The sequence below is a fragment of the Pseudopodoces humilis genome, chromosome 10 (genome assembly GCF_049639895.1).
Source record: "Pseudopodoces humilis isolate 2021_Gansu_Grassland_sample_001 chromosome 10, ASM4963989v1, whole genome shotgun sequence".
Lineage (NCBI taxonomy): Eukaryota > Metazoa > Chordata > Aves > Passeriformes > Paridae > Pseudopodoces > Pseudopodoces humilis.
Genome location: NC_142209.1, coordinates 921,517 through 934,194, shown reverse-complemented (window position 1 = coordinate 934,194; position 12,678 = coordinate 921,517). Strand labels below are relative to the sequence as shown.

Here is a 12,678-nt window from a genome sequence, read left to right as displayed (position 1 = left end):
GAGCGCCAGCCAACACGGCAGGGGCAGCGGGGTTTCGGAGGGGGGAGCACTCGGGGTGTCTTCGCCTCGTGCCCCAAAGCCTGGGGACACGGGGCTGTCCCGGGGCTGTGGCAGCTCCGGTGCCGGGTCTCCCGGGCCCTGCGGTCACTGTGCGGCCCCGGCCGGGAGCAGAGGGCGGCCCGGCTCCGGTGCCGGCACATCCGCGCTGCCCGGGCTGCGCTCCGCGTCCGACACGTGCTCGGGGGGGAGCAAAACCTCATCAGCTGGGTGAGGGCAGAGCCGTCTTCAAAGCAACAGAGCAAACAGCCACGTGATGCCTGTGGCAACACAGCAGTGACACAAAAGGGACCTTTGGTCGCGCTGTCCCTGTGGAGCTGTGTGCACCTGGGGACCGCCTGTCCCCGTGCCCACGGCAGCTCCCGTCCCCCAGCCAGCCGTGTGCCAGCCGTGTGCACTCCGGGGATGCTCCTGTCCCCCCCGCCTGCCCCGCACAGTCTCCTGTGCTATTTGGCTGGGGACACATCCCCGAACAGCTCCGCCCGCACCTGCAGCGCCGAAGCTTCTGGAAGCCGGGAAGCTCGGGGAGCCGCGGCAGAGCTCGTCTCTCTGTCTCTCACGGCCCAGCCCAGGTTTTGCATCAGCACCAAGCTCACACAGCACTCTCATGCTTCATTTTTTATAAGATTTTTTTATAGGAGTTGCGGGGAGTCAGAGGTGGCGCGGGAGGAACGGCGCAGGGTCCCGCGGGGGCCAGGGCTGCACTCAGTGCAAGGGGTAGAACTTGCAGATGTAGTGATGCTTTCGGGAGCACTCGGAACTGGCCCAGACGGAGAAACCTGCGGGAGACACAAGCAGGGGGCTGGCGGGGGCGAGCACCAGCCGTGCCCACCGAGGGGATGGCACCGGGGGGCGGGGGAAGGCCGGGGGTGGCTGCAGGGAGCGGGCACTCACTGCTGTGATGGGTCAGCACGGCGCAGCTCCCCCCTTGGGCACCGTTCCCGGGCACCTGGCTGGCGGCACTGTACTCCTTCCCACTCGCCCACTGCCAGGCCTGGCTCTGTGCAGGGAGAGCGGGGGGTCAGAGGCACGGCCCCGCTGCCCCCCCAGCCTCTCGCCACCCCTGCCGCCCACTCCTCACCTCTTCACTCTTCTGCAGTCCGATCCAGACGGGCTGCACTCGCTGGTAGTAGGAGATGGCTCTCTGCAGGGTGGCTGCCTCGTGGGAATCCTCCACCCAGGCCAGGTGAGCGCCTTCCTTGACGTCCTGGCACCGGCTCTGCGGGGAGAGCCGTCAGTGCCCGGGGGTCCCCGGGACACGGGGGGCCCCTGTCACCCTCTGTCCCCCCCTGTGGCCTTACCTCAGCCTCGTCCCAGGACCGGGGCTCGGGGAAGTACTTGAAGCAGCTGAGTTTGTAGTAGGACCAGCCTTGGGGGCAGTAGCTTATGTACCTGCCGTCTGTGCGGGGAGAGCCGCGGGCAGGGGTGAGGGACAGGCGGCATCACTGCCTGGAGAAGAGCGTGGCTCTCTCCCGGCCCAGCTCCACCAGCAGCTGCCCCCCGAGCCGTGGCACTCACCGAGCGGCCGCAGGAGCCCCACGCAGCCCAGCAGCAGGAGGGCGAGTCTGGCCGCAGCCGCCATCCTCCTTGCTCCCTGTAAAGGCTCGGGAGGGTCACTCAAGGTCCCTCTGGGGACAGAGGATGCTACCAGTGCCCAGAGAGTGCAAACCTGCCCCGCTGTGGGCTGAGCCTGGCCCCTCGGAGCCCCTGGAGGAGATGGCAGGCTGTGCCCCGCTCTCCGCTCCCCGGTCACTGCCCCGTGCCCGCATCCCCTGCCCCGGGCGAGCCTTGGAGAGCCCAGCCCGCACCGGCAGCAGATTGTCCCGCTCGGACATCAGCCCCAGGCTCGGCAGGAGGCCGAAGGGACAACCAGGCTGCTTCGCGGGGATACGAGGGGAGGGTGCTGTGGCGGACTGGGCTCGGGGGACCCCAGCCCGGCAATGGCACAGCTGGGGCCGCAGGGACTCCGTGCACGGCCGCGTTTTCACGCCCTGAGCTCGCAGCGCTGCCCGGGCTGGGGAGGCAAATCGGCCACATCAGCGCAGCTCCCCTTTATCCAGGCTAATCCCTGGGCGCTGGGGCCGATTTGCAGATTCAGCTCGTCTTCCCCTCAAAGAAGCAGCGACAAAAGTCAACGCAGGGCTGAAAAATGCAGCATCACAGCCTGCTCCATCCAGCGAGGGCAGAGCTCGGCTCCCGCGGGAGCCCCAGGGGGAGGGACCAGCTCCTGTTCTCCCGTGAGCCAGCTCGGAGCATCCCCAGCTGCCTTGTGAGGGTTCTCTTCCTCACCTGGTGTCCGGAGATGGTGAGGAATAGCGGCTCGTCGAGGGGCACCGGGACAGGAGAGGAGAGGAGCTGCCCTTTATAGCCTGCTGCTCACCAGCATCTGTGTTTGCCCAACTCAGGTGATTCCCTCCATAAAAATCTTACTGCCGACCCCCCTCCATCGCCCCCCCCCCCCCCTCCACTTCCCTGGAAAATCGCCCAGATCTCCGCTCTGTTTGCGTTTAACATATCTCCAGAAACAGACAGGAAGAACCCGTCCTAGTTGGTCAATAAACCCCCTGCAATAATCATTAATTGCTCCCGCGATACAGATATCATCTCCCAGCCCAGAGCAGCCTGGGCTCGTCCGGCAGGGATGCCAGCCCTGGCTTGCCCGGGGGCTGCCGGGGACCAGCCGCGGGGCTGATGGCCCGATGCCGGCCAGAGCATCCCTGGCAGCAGCGGCGGCGGCTCGGAGCCCCTGGCGGTGCCCGTGTGCCCAGCCCCGGGGGATGGCACCCCCGGGCCCCGTGCCCTGCCCGGCTGTGCCCTGCGTCACCCACACACCGCCCTTGTTTGAACTGCCGGGGCTGTTGGCGAGCAGGATGCGGGACGCCGGGATGTGGGAACAGCCTGCAGCCGGGGGCTGGCGGTGCCATCAGATAGCGGGGAGGGTGCCCAGCCCTCGGGCCCGGCCGTGACGAGAGCCTTCGTCACCCCGTGTCCCTCCGGGGGGAAGGGGCAGCTCCCAGAGCAGCAGCAGCCGCCCCTCGCTGCCCCTGCCCCGGGCGGTTCCCTGAGCTCCTGGCCCCGCAGCTGGAGCCCTTCGGGGAGCTCTGGCACAGCCCTGGCCCTGGCACAGTGTCCTCTGCAGCCGTGGGAGGCAGCTGGAGCTCTCCTGCTCTGCAGCGTCCCTCTGCTGGCTCCTCAAGGACCACAGCAGCTTTGAAGGACCGTGCTGCTGCCTGTCCCGTGGCTCCTGCTGCCGCCAGCTCCTGCCTCTCCTGCCCCAAAACCCTTGGTGGAGGCCAGTGGGGAGGAGAGGAGCTGCCCTTGGGGGCCTGGTGCTCAGCAGCGTTGGTGTGACCCAGGAGTGAGCTACCTGCAGAGGATCCAGAGCCAGGGCTGAGCCCTGCTTCCCCCACACGGAGAGTTTGCTGTCAGGCTCCAGCCGTGTACAGCCCCGGGATCTGCCACGGGATCTCCTCTGTGGCAGCTTTTGCTGAAACACGCAGCTACACCCACAGGGAGCAGCTCCCTGCCAGCCTGCAGAGACAGGTCTGGCTTCTGCCCCGGGGAGGGAGGAGGATCAGACCCTTCTCCTTCACCCACACGGTGACAGAGCTGCTGCTGCTCGCCAGGCATCCCTGGGGATCCAAAGGGTGAAACCTTCTCGTGTTCAAACACAGCTGCTGCCCGCTATCGCTTCTGAAAGAAACAACCTGCCACACATCAAGGGTGAAACCCTGCAAACACAGCGACTCCCCAGACAGCAGGACTCCACCCTGGCTTGATGAAAAACCGTGAAAAATCTCCCTCGAGGAGCCCGAGGCTCCTGCACTCCTCAGTTAGATAAGGGATGGCGCAGCTCCCTGCCTGGATGGTGGAGTTTGGATGCAACACGGCAGGTTTGCACAAGCCCCTGGCCATCCCGGGCTGGATGTGTTACCTGCACGAACAGCCCTGAGGAGACACAGCTTCAAGTCTCAGCCTGAGCACCAGAGTAAGCTCAGTGCAGCTGTGCCTCGGCACAGAGCTCGCTAAACTTTGGCACAGATGTGCGAGAACATGGATGAATGCCTCCGGGAGGTTTGGACTCGCCCAGCTGGCTCTGCCAGGAGATAAAGGAGCTGCACCGAGTTTGAATATTAAACCCTTAAAATGCCCCCAGCAGCTTTACCCCACGTAATTCAGCTGCTGGCTCCATCTGGGGGTCCACAGCAAGAGCTGGAGAAGAGCCAGGTGAGCAGCAGCAGAGCCCAAGGCTTCAGTGGCACCTCCGTGCTCCAAACACGGCACGGCACCACCAACACTCGCTCTTCTGACTGCTCAAGTAAAACTCTTCGAGCCTGAGGCCAGCACAGAGGAGTGGTGAGTCCCTGTTGCACAGGCTGGAGAAGAGCACATCTTCATGCTCTCAGAAATGGAGAAATGGAGGTTCAGGAGGGACCTTATCACTCTCTACAACAGCCTGAAAGGAGGCTGGAGGCAGGTGGGGGCTGGTCTCTTCTCCCAAGTAAGCAGCAACAGGGTGAGAGGAAATGGCTTCAAGTTGCACCGGGGGAGGTTTAGATAGGATATGAGGGAGAATTTGTCAGTGAAAGGCCAGTCAGGCATTGGATCAGGCTGCCCAGAAAGTGGTGGAATCACCATCCCTGGAATGCTCCAAAAACATCTGCATGTGGCATTCGGGGACATGGTTAAGGGGTGAACACAGCAGTGCCAGGTTAAAGGTTGGACTCGATGATCTCGATGTTCCAATCTTAAGGGTTCAAGTGCTGAGACAAACCAGGGATGAGGCTGCTCTTCCCTGCTGGAAGGACAGGACCTGAGTGAACCCACAGCCCGACCCACACTGGCTCACCACCTTTCCAAAAGCCCTTCCCTGGCTCCCACAGGCAAGTGAGAGCTCTTACCCAAAGTGCCTAAAAATCCACACCAGGCTGCTTCCAGCTCCCTTGGCTGGAGCTGAGTGGTGGGGTTCTTGTGGTGCTGAGACAGAGCACCCCTGATTCATTTCTAAGCCAGAAAACAGAATGAAAACAGCAGCACTCAGACACTGGGCACATACTTTTTATTCTGGGGATAAAAATTGCTTATACATTTGGCAGCAACTATTTTCATAAAAGACTTTTATAAAAAATGTAAAAATAAGCAAATATTTTCCATTATTAATATAGGAAAATGCTGCTGTGTGAATGGTTACTCTACAAACTTACGAGATAAAATACCACCTTAAGGAGATATTATCTTTACAAGTAGTTAAAAAAAAAAAAAAAAAAAGAAGAAAGGCAGAGGGCCATCGTATTAACAAGGCCAGGCACAGAACCGGCTTCATTCCACAGAAAGCACTCATCTTGTCAAAGGTAGCCACATATATAAAAAGGCACTTGGTTATTTGGAGCTAGGGAGCAAAAGCCCTTTGTTTCTTTAGCATTGATGTAGCAACACTTCATTATTTGCAGTGAAACGTGTACCTGGACAGACCCCCCTGGAGGTCTGAGTCAGCTGCAGCTGAGCTTCAGGGGCCAGCGCTGCGTGAGAAGCGATAATTTCACACAGAATTAAAAACTTCAGCCCGAAACGACGGCCCCAGCTCCTCCTGAGGCCCTGCCTTCATGTACCATTGAGTGGAATTGGGAGGGGGAAGGGAAAAAAAAAACCCAAGAAAAAAAAAAAAGAAAAGCAACTTTGAGTCTTGATTAGAATAGAAAGAAACAGCAGAGACAATACTGTACACGGTAGGGTGTTGGATGGCTGGCTCGGAGGGGAGCGGCCTTCAGTCCTTTGGCAGCAGCCGGCAGCCCCGAGCTCTTTGGAAGACGTGTCTGCAGCATTCCAAACCATCCCCACCAATGTTCACTTGGGCTGCTGGCCGGTCTGGAGCCCTTCGGAGAAGCGCTGCTCTCGTGGAAAGAGCGGCTGTTTGCCCCAGGTCAGCGACAGCCGGCTTCCACAACCCCAGAACTACCGGGGCGGCCGCGCGGCCCTACGGAGCACGTGGGGCAGCTCGGCTGGGAAACGTGCACCGGGGCTGAAGCTGAGAGCAGAGCACAGCCCCAAACCTGTGCACCAAACTGCGGGAGGCAATGGTTTCTGAGCTATTCTGGTGTGCTGCCACGGCCCAGCTCCTGGCTGCCGGGAGGGGAGGACGAGGCAGCTCTGCCCCGGGGCTGCGGCACAAGGGACGCTTTTCAAAGGGCTGGATGTCGTTCCTGATGCAGAAGGACACACGCCACAAACACGTAACCGCGTGTTTGACGCTTCTTGATGACACCATAAAGAGGCAGCATATGGTATCTGGAGGACAGGACACACGGCCACCCTTGGATGGAGGGGAGGGGATTACTGTGCAAGAACGCTGGGAGCTCGCGTTAGCAGTTTTGGAAAGACTCGTGCTCGTCCCAAAAGGCCTGGATCGGTTGCAGTGCATCTCTTCTGGCACGGGAGCCCACCAAGGTGGTCATGGACACCCCTGGCAGGACGGGGGCACGGGGAGGGTAGTGTGTCACACTGGTCACGGGTGTCTCGGGGAAGAGATGGGCCCACGGGCGGGAAGACCAGGTCAGACCAGCGTTTTCAGGAGGGAAAATAACAAAACAAACAACCTAAAAAGACTATTACGTATATATAATCCCGTAATACCCGGGGAGCAGGCAGTGAGAACGCTAAGGGGTGTTAGTGGGTCTCTACAAGACGAAGACTCCTGAAGAGGAGAGGCTGAAGCTGCGTGACAGGAGGCGTCACTTGACCTGCAGGTGTTTCGGGAGGTCCGGCTCGCTTGCTGAGCAAGAGCGGACCAGGGAAGGAGCGGGGCTGGGAATGTGGGTGCAGCTCTGAGCTGTGTCAGGACAAGGCAACTTGAACTCGAGGAGAACTAGTAGAAGGTGCTTCAGAGAGAGGTTACGTGGGTAACAGGAGGAGTAACAAAATAAGGATACGAAAGCTGGTTTTGGCTAAATTTCTGGAGAAACGACCACAAGATGTATGAAGCTGAAGAGCTGTCTCCCCAGAGCAACGGTGGAACGTGTTTAAAAGCAGACTGGAGACTCCAGTGCAGACAGCAGTCACGTCCAAGGTGCGTGGGAGTTGGTTAGAAGTGACCCAGCTGGTCTTCTCCATCACCAGCTTCTACAGTTCTCCTTTTAGCATAAAAGCACACAAAGTCTACAGCGACCACAGTCCCTCCAACGAAAGAACATCCTGGGCTCATTAAGACTCTTGGATACTAAAATGGTTCTTCATTTCCATCCTGGAAGACCTTCATGAGTTCTGGAGTCCGCTTCAGGCGGGCTGCAACGTGGGCAGCCTTCAGGCGTACACCTGCATGTTGTTCCGCTGCTGCTCCGGCATGTGGGCGGCCGCCGGCCCGCGCTGGCTGCTGCTGGGACTGGTTGCCACGTCAGACCAGTCGGAGGCAGAGTGCGGGGAAGAGCTCGACCACTGGTCCGGAGATTCGGGCGACGGAGTCAGGTACGGGTGCTCCCCTTGTAAGTGCCGGTTGTGGCTAGGAGTCCGTTCTGTGGCCGAGGAGTAGCAGCTGTGCTGGGAGGGAGGCGTGGGGTACTTCCCCATCGAGCTCTGGAACTGGTGGTAGGCCGGGAGGACCGTCTGAGCCACCTGCCCATCCTGCTGAGGGATGGCAGCCATGGAGAACGAGGCGCTGGGCAGCTGGGCCAGATCTGGGATCTGGTACATGGAGCTAAGGGGGCCGGCCATGTTCTGAGCGCAGTTTGACTGGGCCTGCTGCGGCAGCGCTTGCTGGTTTATGCCGCCCTTGGGAACCAGCTGGAAAGTCATGATGGGGGGCAAAGACTCCCGGGACACCCCCAGGTGCTTGGCCTCTGCTTGCACCAAGCCGCTCTGCTGCGAGACGCCGGGGTGGGAATGCATCACCTGGGGCACCATGCCGAACATCTCGTTGTACTGGGACTCGTTCACCTCCATGCGGTTCATCCACTCGCTGGAGACGCTGCCCGGCCGCAGCCTGCCGAGCCCGCTGCTGGGAGGGGTGGTTCTGTGCTGCGACAGCAGCTGGCTGACGGACGGCAGCACCGTGCCCGAGCCACGTCCCAGGGGCTGCATCTCGTGCAGGTTGGAGAAGGACATGGTGTGCGCGGCCTGCACCGCCGGAGCGGCCAGCAGCGAGCTGGGCGACGAGTGCAGCACCCCCGGCGACGGCATCACGGGGGAAGAGGTCGGTTCAGAGGCAAAAGCGTGGGGAGACTCCAGGGAATCCACCGGTGACAGGGTCACTGAGCTCTCTGAAAACTGCCCCTTGCCCTCGCTGAGGGACTTCTTCCTTCTCCTCTTTGCATCTTTGGTGAGGCCGGCGGGCATGCCTTTGGCATTCGGTTTTCGCGACTTCTTGCTCAGAGAAGCGTGTTTCAGGTTGAGGAAGGACCTGTTGGGGCCACAGATGACCGGGGAGAGGGCGGAGTTCAGCATGGCCCCGGGGTGGCCGGCAGGGCTGTGGGCCACGTTGTACTCGTTGAGGAGCTGCACGATGTCGTGGTGCATGCGGTCCTGGGCCACGTCCCGCGGCAGCCGGTCCATGTGGTCCGTGATGTCTCGGTTGGCAAAATGGTCCAGCAAGATTTTTGCTGCTTCGAAACTGCCTTCCCGAGCAGCGAGGAAGAGTGGAGTCTCCTCCTGGAAACACAGACAGTAAATATTTTAGCAGCTTGAGTGTTGTGGGGGCTGACTGACAGCTCATAATAATCCCTTATGGTGTGGCAAGCACTGTGTAAGGCAGTGTCAACGTCAACAGTCTCCAAGAGCCACCCACCCTGAGAGATGCCCACTGAAAAAGGCATATTGCAGGTAATTTCGTACACAGTGGTGGAGCACAGGCTGAACTTTCCCACCAGGAAGGGCACTGTTGTGCCCTGGATCCTTGGAGGAATCACAAAAACACCCAGTGCCTTCCTCCCATTGCCCCCCATGAGGGAAAGGTGCAAAAGGCTAAAACAGCCCAGTAAGGAACTATGAGCTTGTTGGTGGCTCTAAAAACTGCTGAGCCATACACAATAATCCAAAGAAGACACTTCAGGCAGAGAAGAGAAATCAAGGACTAAGACACAGCAAAAACTAACAGTGAAGCTACAGAGCATCTGCACAGTGCAGTCTGTCAAACAAAGGGCTTGTCCCCTATCTCCACCCTGTGCTGAGATCCCTGGAAACCTCACAGGACACGACTGCTGCTGTGCCAACAGACACTTCTCTGTCTCCTAACTGGAATCCAGCTGTTTGACACCAGCAGCTTCACCTGCTGCCCCTCACACACCACTGGCTGTGTCTTGCATTCCTTCCCTCCAAGGAAAGCAGCTCAGCGTTGATGCCCAGCACTTGGCCAAACAAGGAAGACAACTGCTCTCCCAGACCAGAAACCCTGCAAGACACCCAGCACTTGGGGAGAGCTCTGGGTTTGGGAGACCTGCACTGAGCAGCCAGTTTAGAAAATCTGAACTTGGTTCACTACCAACAGTGAAGAGATGCTTTGAGTTGGGAAGCACAGGCTTGCTGAGCACGGCCACACTGTACCTTGTTATCCTGCATGTCTCTGTTGGCTCCATTTTTCAGCAGTACTAGTGTTGCTTCCACATTGTTGACAGCAGCAGCCCAGTGAAGAGCAGATTTACCTGCAGGGAAACACAACAACGTCAGTGACAAAGCAAGGAGCTCTTCTGCTACTTTGCTTCCCCTCCAGGATTGTTTAACCAAGCCACTGTGCAGCAGCCTGCAGTTTATTCCCACTGGAGGACTTTGCAGGACAGCCCAGTGCGTGGTTTAGCTACAGAATTCGGGAAGAGCCCCCACTCTGGGAGAGCAGAGCCCACCCCTCCCTGCTCGCACCGTGGCAAACATTTGGCCAGCCTGGCACACGGTGTTCACGTTACCGTGGTCATCCACGGCGTTGACATCAGCCTGGCAGTTAATGAGCTCGGCCACCATCCCCTCCACAGCCAGACGTGCAGCCAGAATCAACGGGGTCGTCCCGTCGTTCATCCGAGCATCCAAGTCTGTCACTCTGTTACGGATCAGGATCTGGACACGAGGGAAGAGGGAATTTTTTTCAATGCCACTACAGACCAAAACTGTGGATTTGGCAGAATCTCAGGAGAAATTTTTACGACGACAAAGCAGCCCGAGCGCTGGAAATGCAAGGAGCCAGAAAACAGGTGACAGCGGCCAAACAGACCAAATAAATACACGCCAGATGGTTTATGCACACCGAGCTCTTCAAGCTACGAATACCTGAGGAAACTGGATGTAAAACAGCCCAGAGTCCTCCAGTTCCATACCTGGAAGACTCCCTGGGCGTCAGCGGCCACGGCTGCGTGCAGAGGGGTGCGGCCCATGTTGTCGCGAGCGTTGGCGTCTGCCCCGGCGTCCAGGAGCCGCTTGGCAGCGTCGGCTCTGGAGTAGCGGGCTGCCAGGTGCAGAGCCATCTCCCCGGTGCGGTCTGTCTGCGCCTGCAGGTTGGCCCCCTGGTAGATCAGGTCTGTGATGATGTTTGCTGAGGAGTCCTCCCCGTCCTCGTCGTCCTCGCTGATGTCGGAGCCGCCCGCGCGCAGCGATGCCAACATCAGCGGAGTGCAGCCGTCTGCAGAGGGGGAGATGGGGATATGGTAACCTGGCAAAGGCATGGAAACCTTCCTACAGTCCTTCTCCCCTGAGCTCCAATCCCTCCAGCTGCTATAACCCAGACCTCCTCTTAAATCCCAACAGTTAGCAAAGTTGTCTTCCTTCCAAGCATGAGTACCCACTGCAAACCCCACAGTAATTAAGATATTCCTCTAAAGACTAAAATCATCATAAAACAAACAAAAAAAACCCCTTTACTGCTAAAGTGCAAAACTCCCACAAAAAGTAAAGGTTAACTGAGAGAAGCAAGGGCTATAAAAGTCATCTGACAACCAAGTGTAACCGTACAGATGTTCTAACCACATCCCTGGGGAAAACAAACAGTTGAAGGAAAAGTTATTGAACAACTTGCCACCGATTATTGGTGACATTTGACTTCAGATATTCACCTGAACTGAAATGCAGACAAAAGCCTTCATACCTACAGAAGAGTTAGCATGAGGATCCTGAAGCTGTGACAGTCAAGCACCCAAAGCTGACAAATGTCCCAAGATGAGTACTCTGACACAATCTGAGTACTTTGGGAGATAATGATCTTACTCTGCTCAAGCCTCCCGTGATGGGATGTCCACAAAGGCTGAAGTCACACTCATCCAGCCAGGATCCCCGCATTGTGGAAGGAGAAAGGCTGCTCCAAACCTCTAATTTAACTCAGCTCCCTCTGATCAATCTCCCTCTCCGCTAATCGAAGAGGGCAGTGCAGGAAGACCCCCTCATGCTGCTAATTTTTCATCCTAGTTAATATCCTCCTTGATGCAGGATAATTAAGATTTAAAACATCTCCACATGTTTTCAGCAACACATAAAAATGCTGAGTGCTTCAGCTCCAGCAGCCTGGATATTCCCTAAAACCCCAAAACTGTGGCTGTAGACTCTAATACTGATTACTTCCTTGCTGATTTTACTGCTTTCCTCTGCGCATCCTTCAGAGGCACCTGGAAAGCAGGAGGGACTGAGATGGCAGCAGAAGGGAACCTCACTCTGCTAATGGCTCCACTGGAGCCCACCAGCAGAAACACAAGGTAATTTTTTCAGCAAGTGCCTGATTTATCCCATGGGCAAGCAGGGGACAAACAACAGCTCCTCTGCTCTCAATCGCAGAGCGCTGCACAAAGCCACGCCGGCGTTCTGTGCACATGAACGAGGTGGTATCTCCTACTGGAAGTGACACACACAGCTCTAATGCCCTGCTCCCATTTCCCAGCTTCTGATCCCTGAGTCTTCCTGGCTCTTTGCTTTAGGACAGTTCCAAAACTTTCTAGAAATCTACGGGCACTGGAGGAGCGGGCTCTGCCCAGGCTCCAGCAGCCTGCACGCTCCTCCTAGTGGCTCCCCACCACAGGACACACAGCCTTCCTTCCACCCTGCTCCTTTCCCAGGATTTGCTGGACTTCCATCCTTTCCCAGGATTTGCTGGACTTCCATCCTTTCCCAGGATTTGCTGGACGGCAGCGAAGTGTTGATGTTTGGGCACGGGTTCAGTTCTGAGATCCAGTCCTGTCTACAGACCCTCTCTGCTGCTCTCCCAAAGCCTTTGTGCTTCTCCCTCCCACTGCTGGCTCTGCTCCCTTGTCCCAAATGAGCACTCCTCAGTATTCCAGTCAGGCTGTGGTCTCCTCAGCACTGCCACAACACAAAGAGCAGAGAGACAGAGCACAGAAAGGAGCTTTCCTTTCCTCCAGCACCACAGCTCTGGGAAAAACCACTTGCAGGATAGGTCTGGCTTGCTCAATTCACTGCAGTTGTCCTGGATGTTCGTGCCTTGCTTCTCCACAGGGACAGCACAGCATTAAATCCCTGGAATAATTAACTGCCACCCTCCACAAAGTTTCTCAGGTATGTGCAGCTCTTTTCAGAGCCTTGCAAGCTGGCCACACAAGGTTGGTTTTATGAGGCTAGCAAAAGCACATCCAGCTAGACAGTCACAATTAAGTGCTTGATGGACTACTGGAGGGAAAAAAAAAAAGCTGTGGACACAATGTCTTTTTT

The 12,678-nt window shown here is 57.7% G+C and overlaps 2 protein-coding genes across 3 annotated transcripts in view; both read right to left on the bottom strand.

Annotated features, from left to right (window-relative positions):
• Window positions 1–662: 662 nt before the first annotated feature.
• REG4 (regenerating family member 4) lies at window positions 663–2,431 on the bottom strand. The gene is made up of 6 exons (XM_005528725.3): window positions 2,347–2,431; window positions 1,576–1,651; window positions 1,359–1,456; window positions 1,139–1,276; window positions 952–1,057; window positions 663–836 (listed from the first exon to the last, which is right to left on the bottom strand). Exons 2-6 carry the CDS (start codon window positions 1,637–1,639, stop codon window positions 763–765), a joined length of 480 nt encoding a protein of 159 aa, XP_005528782.3. The 5' UTR covers window positions 1,640–1,651; window positions 2,347–2,431; the 3' UTR covers window positions 663–762.
• A 2,668-nt stretch (window positions 2,432–5,099) lies between these two features.
• The window catches only part of NOTCH2 (notch receptor 2), an 84,452-nt gene continuing 76,873 nt past the window's right edge, over window positions 5,100–12,678 (bottom strand). For both annotated transcript variants that reach the window (XM_005528650.3, XM_014257566.2), the window contains exons 30-33: window positions 10,347–10,648; window positions 9,942–10,089; window positions 9,586–9,683; window positions 5,100–8,694 (exon numbers count right to left, since the gene is read on the bottom strand). In XM_005528650.3, coding sequence (XP_005528707.2) covers window positions 7,354–8,694; window positions 9,586–9,683; window positions 9,942–10,089; window positions 10,347–10,648 — 1,889 coding nt within the window. In that variant the 3' untranslated portion in view covers window positions 5,100–7,353. The remainder of the gene's footprint in view (window positions 8,695–9,585; window positions 9,684–9,941; window positions 10,090–10,346; window positions 10,649–12,678) is intronic.

Bases quoted from the DNA above. Each gene is read 5' to 3' on its own strand.
- REG4 (XM_005528725.3), bottom strand. From the start codon at position 1,639: ATGGCGGCTGCGGCCAGACTCGCCCTCCTGCTGCTGGGCTGCGTGGGG. The intron at 1,277-1,358 runs GTAAGGCCACAG...CTCTCCCCGCAG, and splicing joins GGTCCTGGGACGAGGCTGAG to AGCCGGTGCCAGGACGTCAA. The intron at 1,058-1,138 runs GTGAGGAGTGGG...CTCCCTGCACAG, and splicing joins GACTGCAGAAGAGTGAAGAG to AGCCAGGCCTGGCAGTGGGC.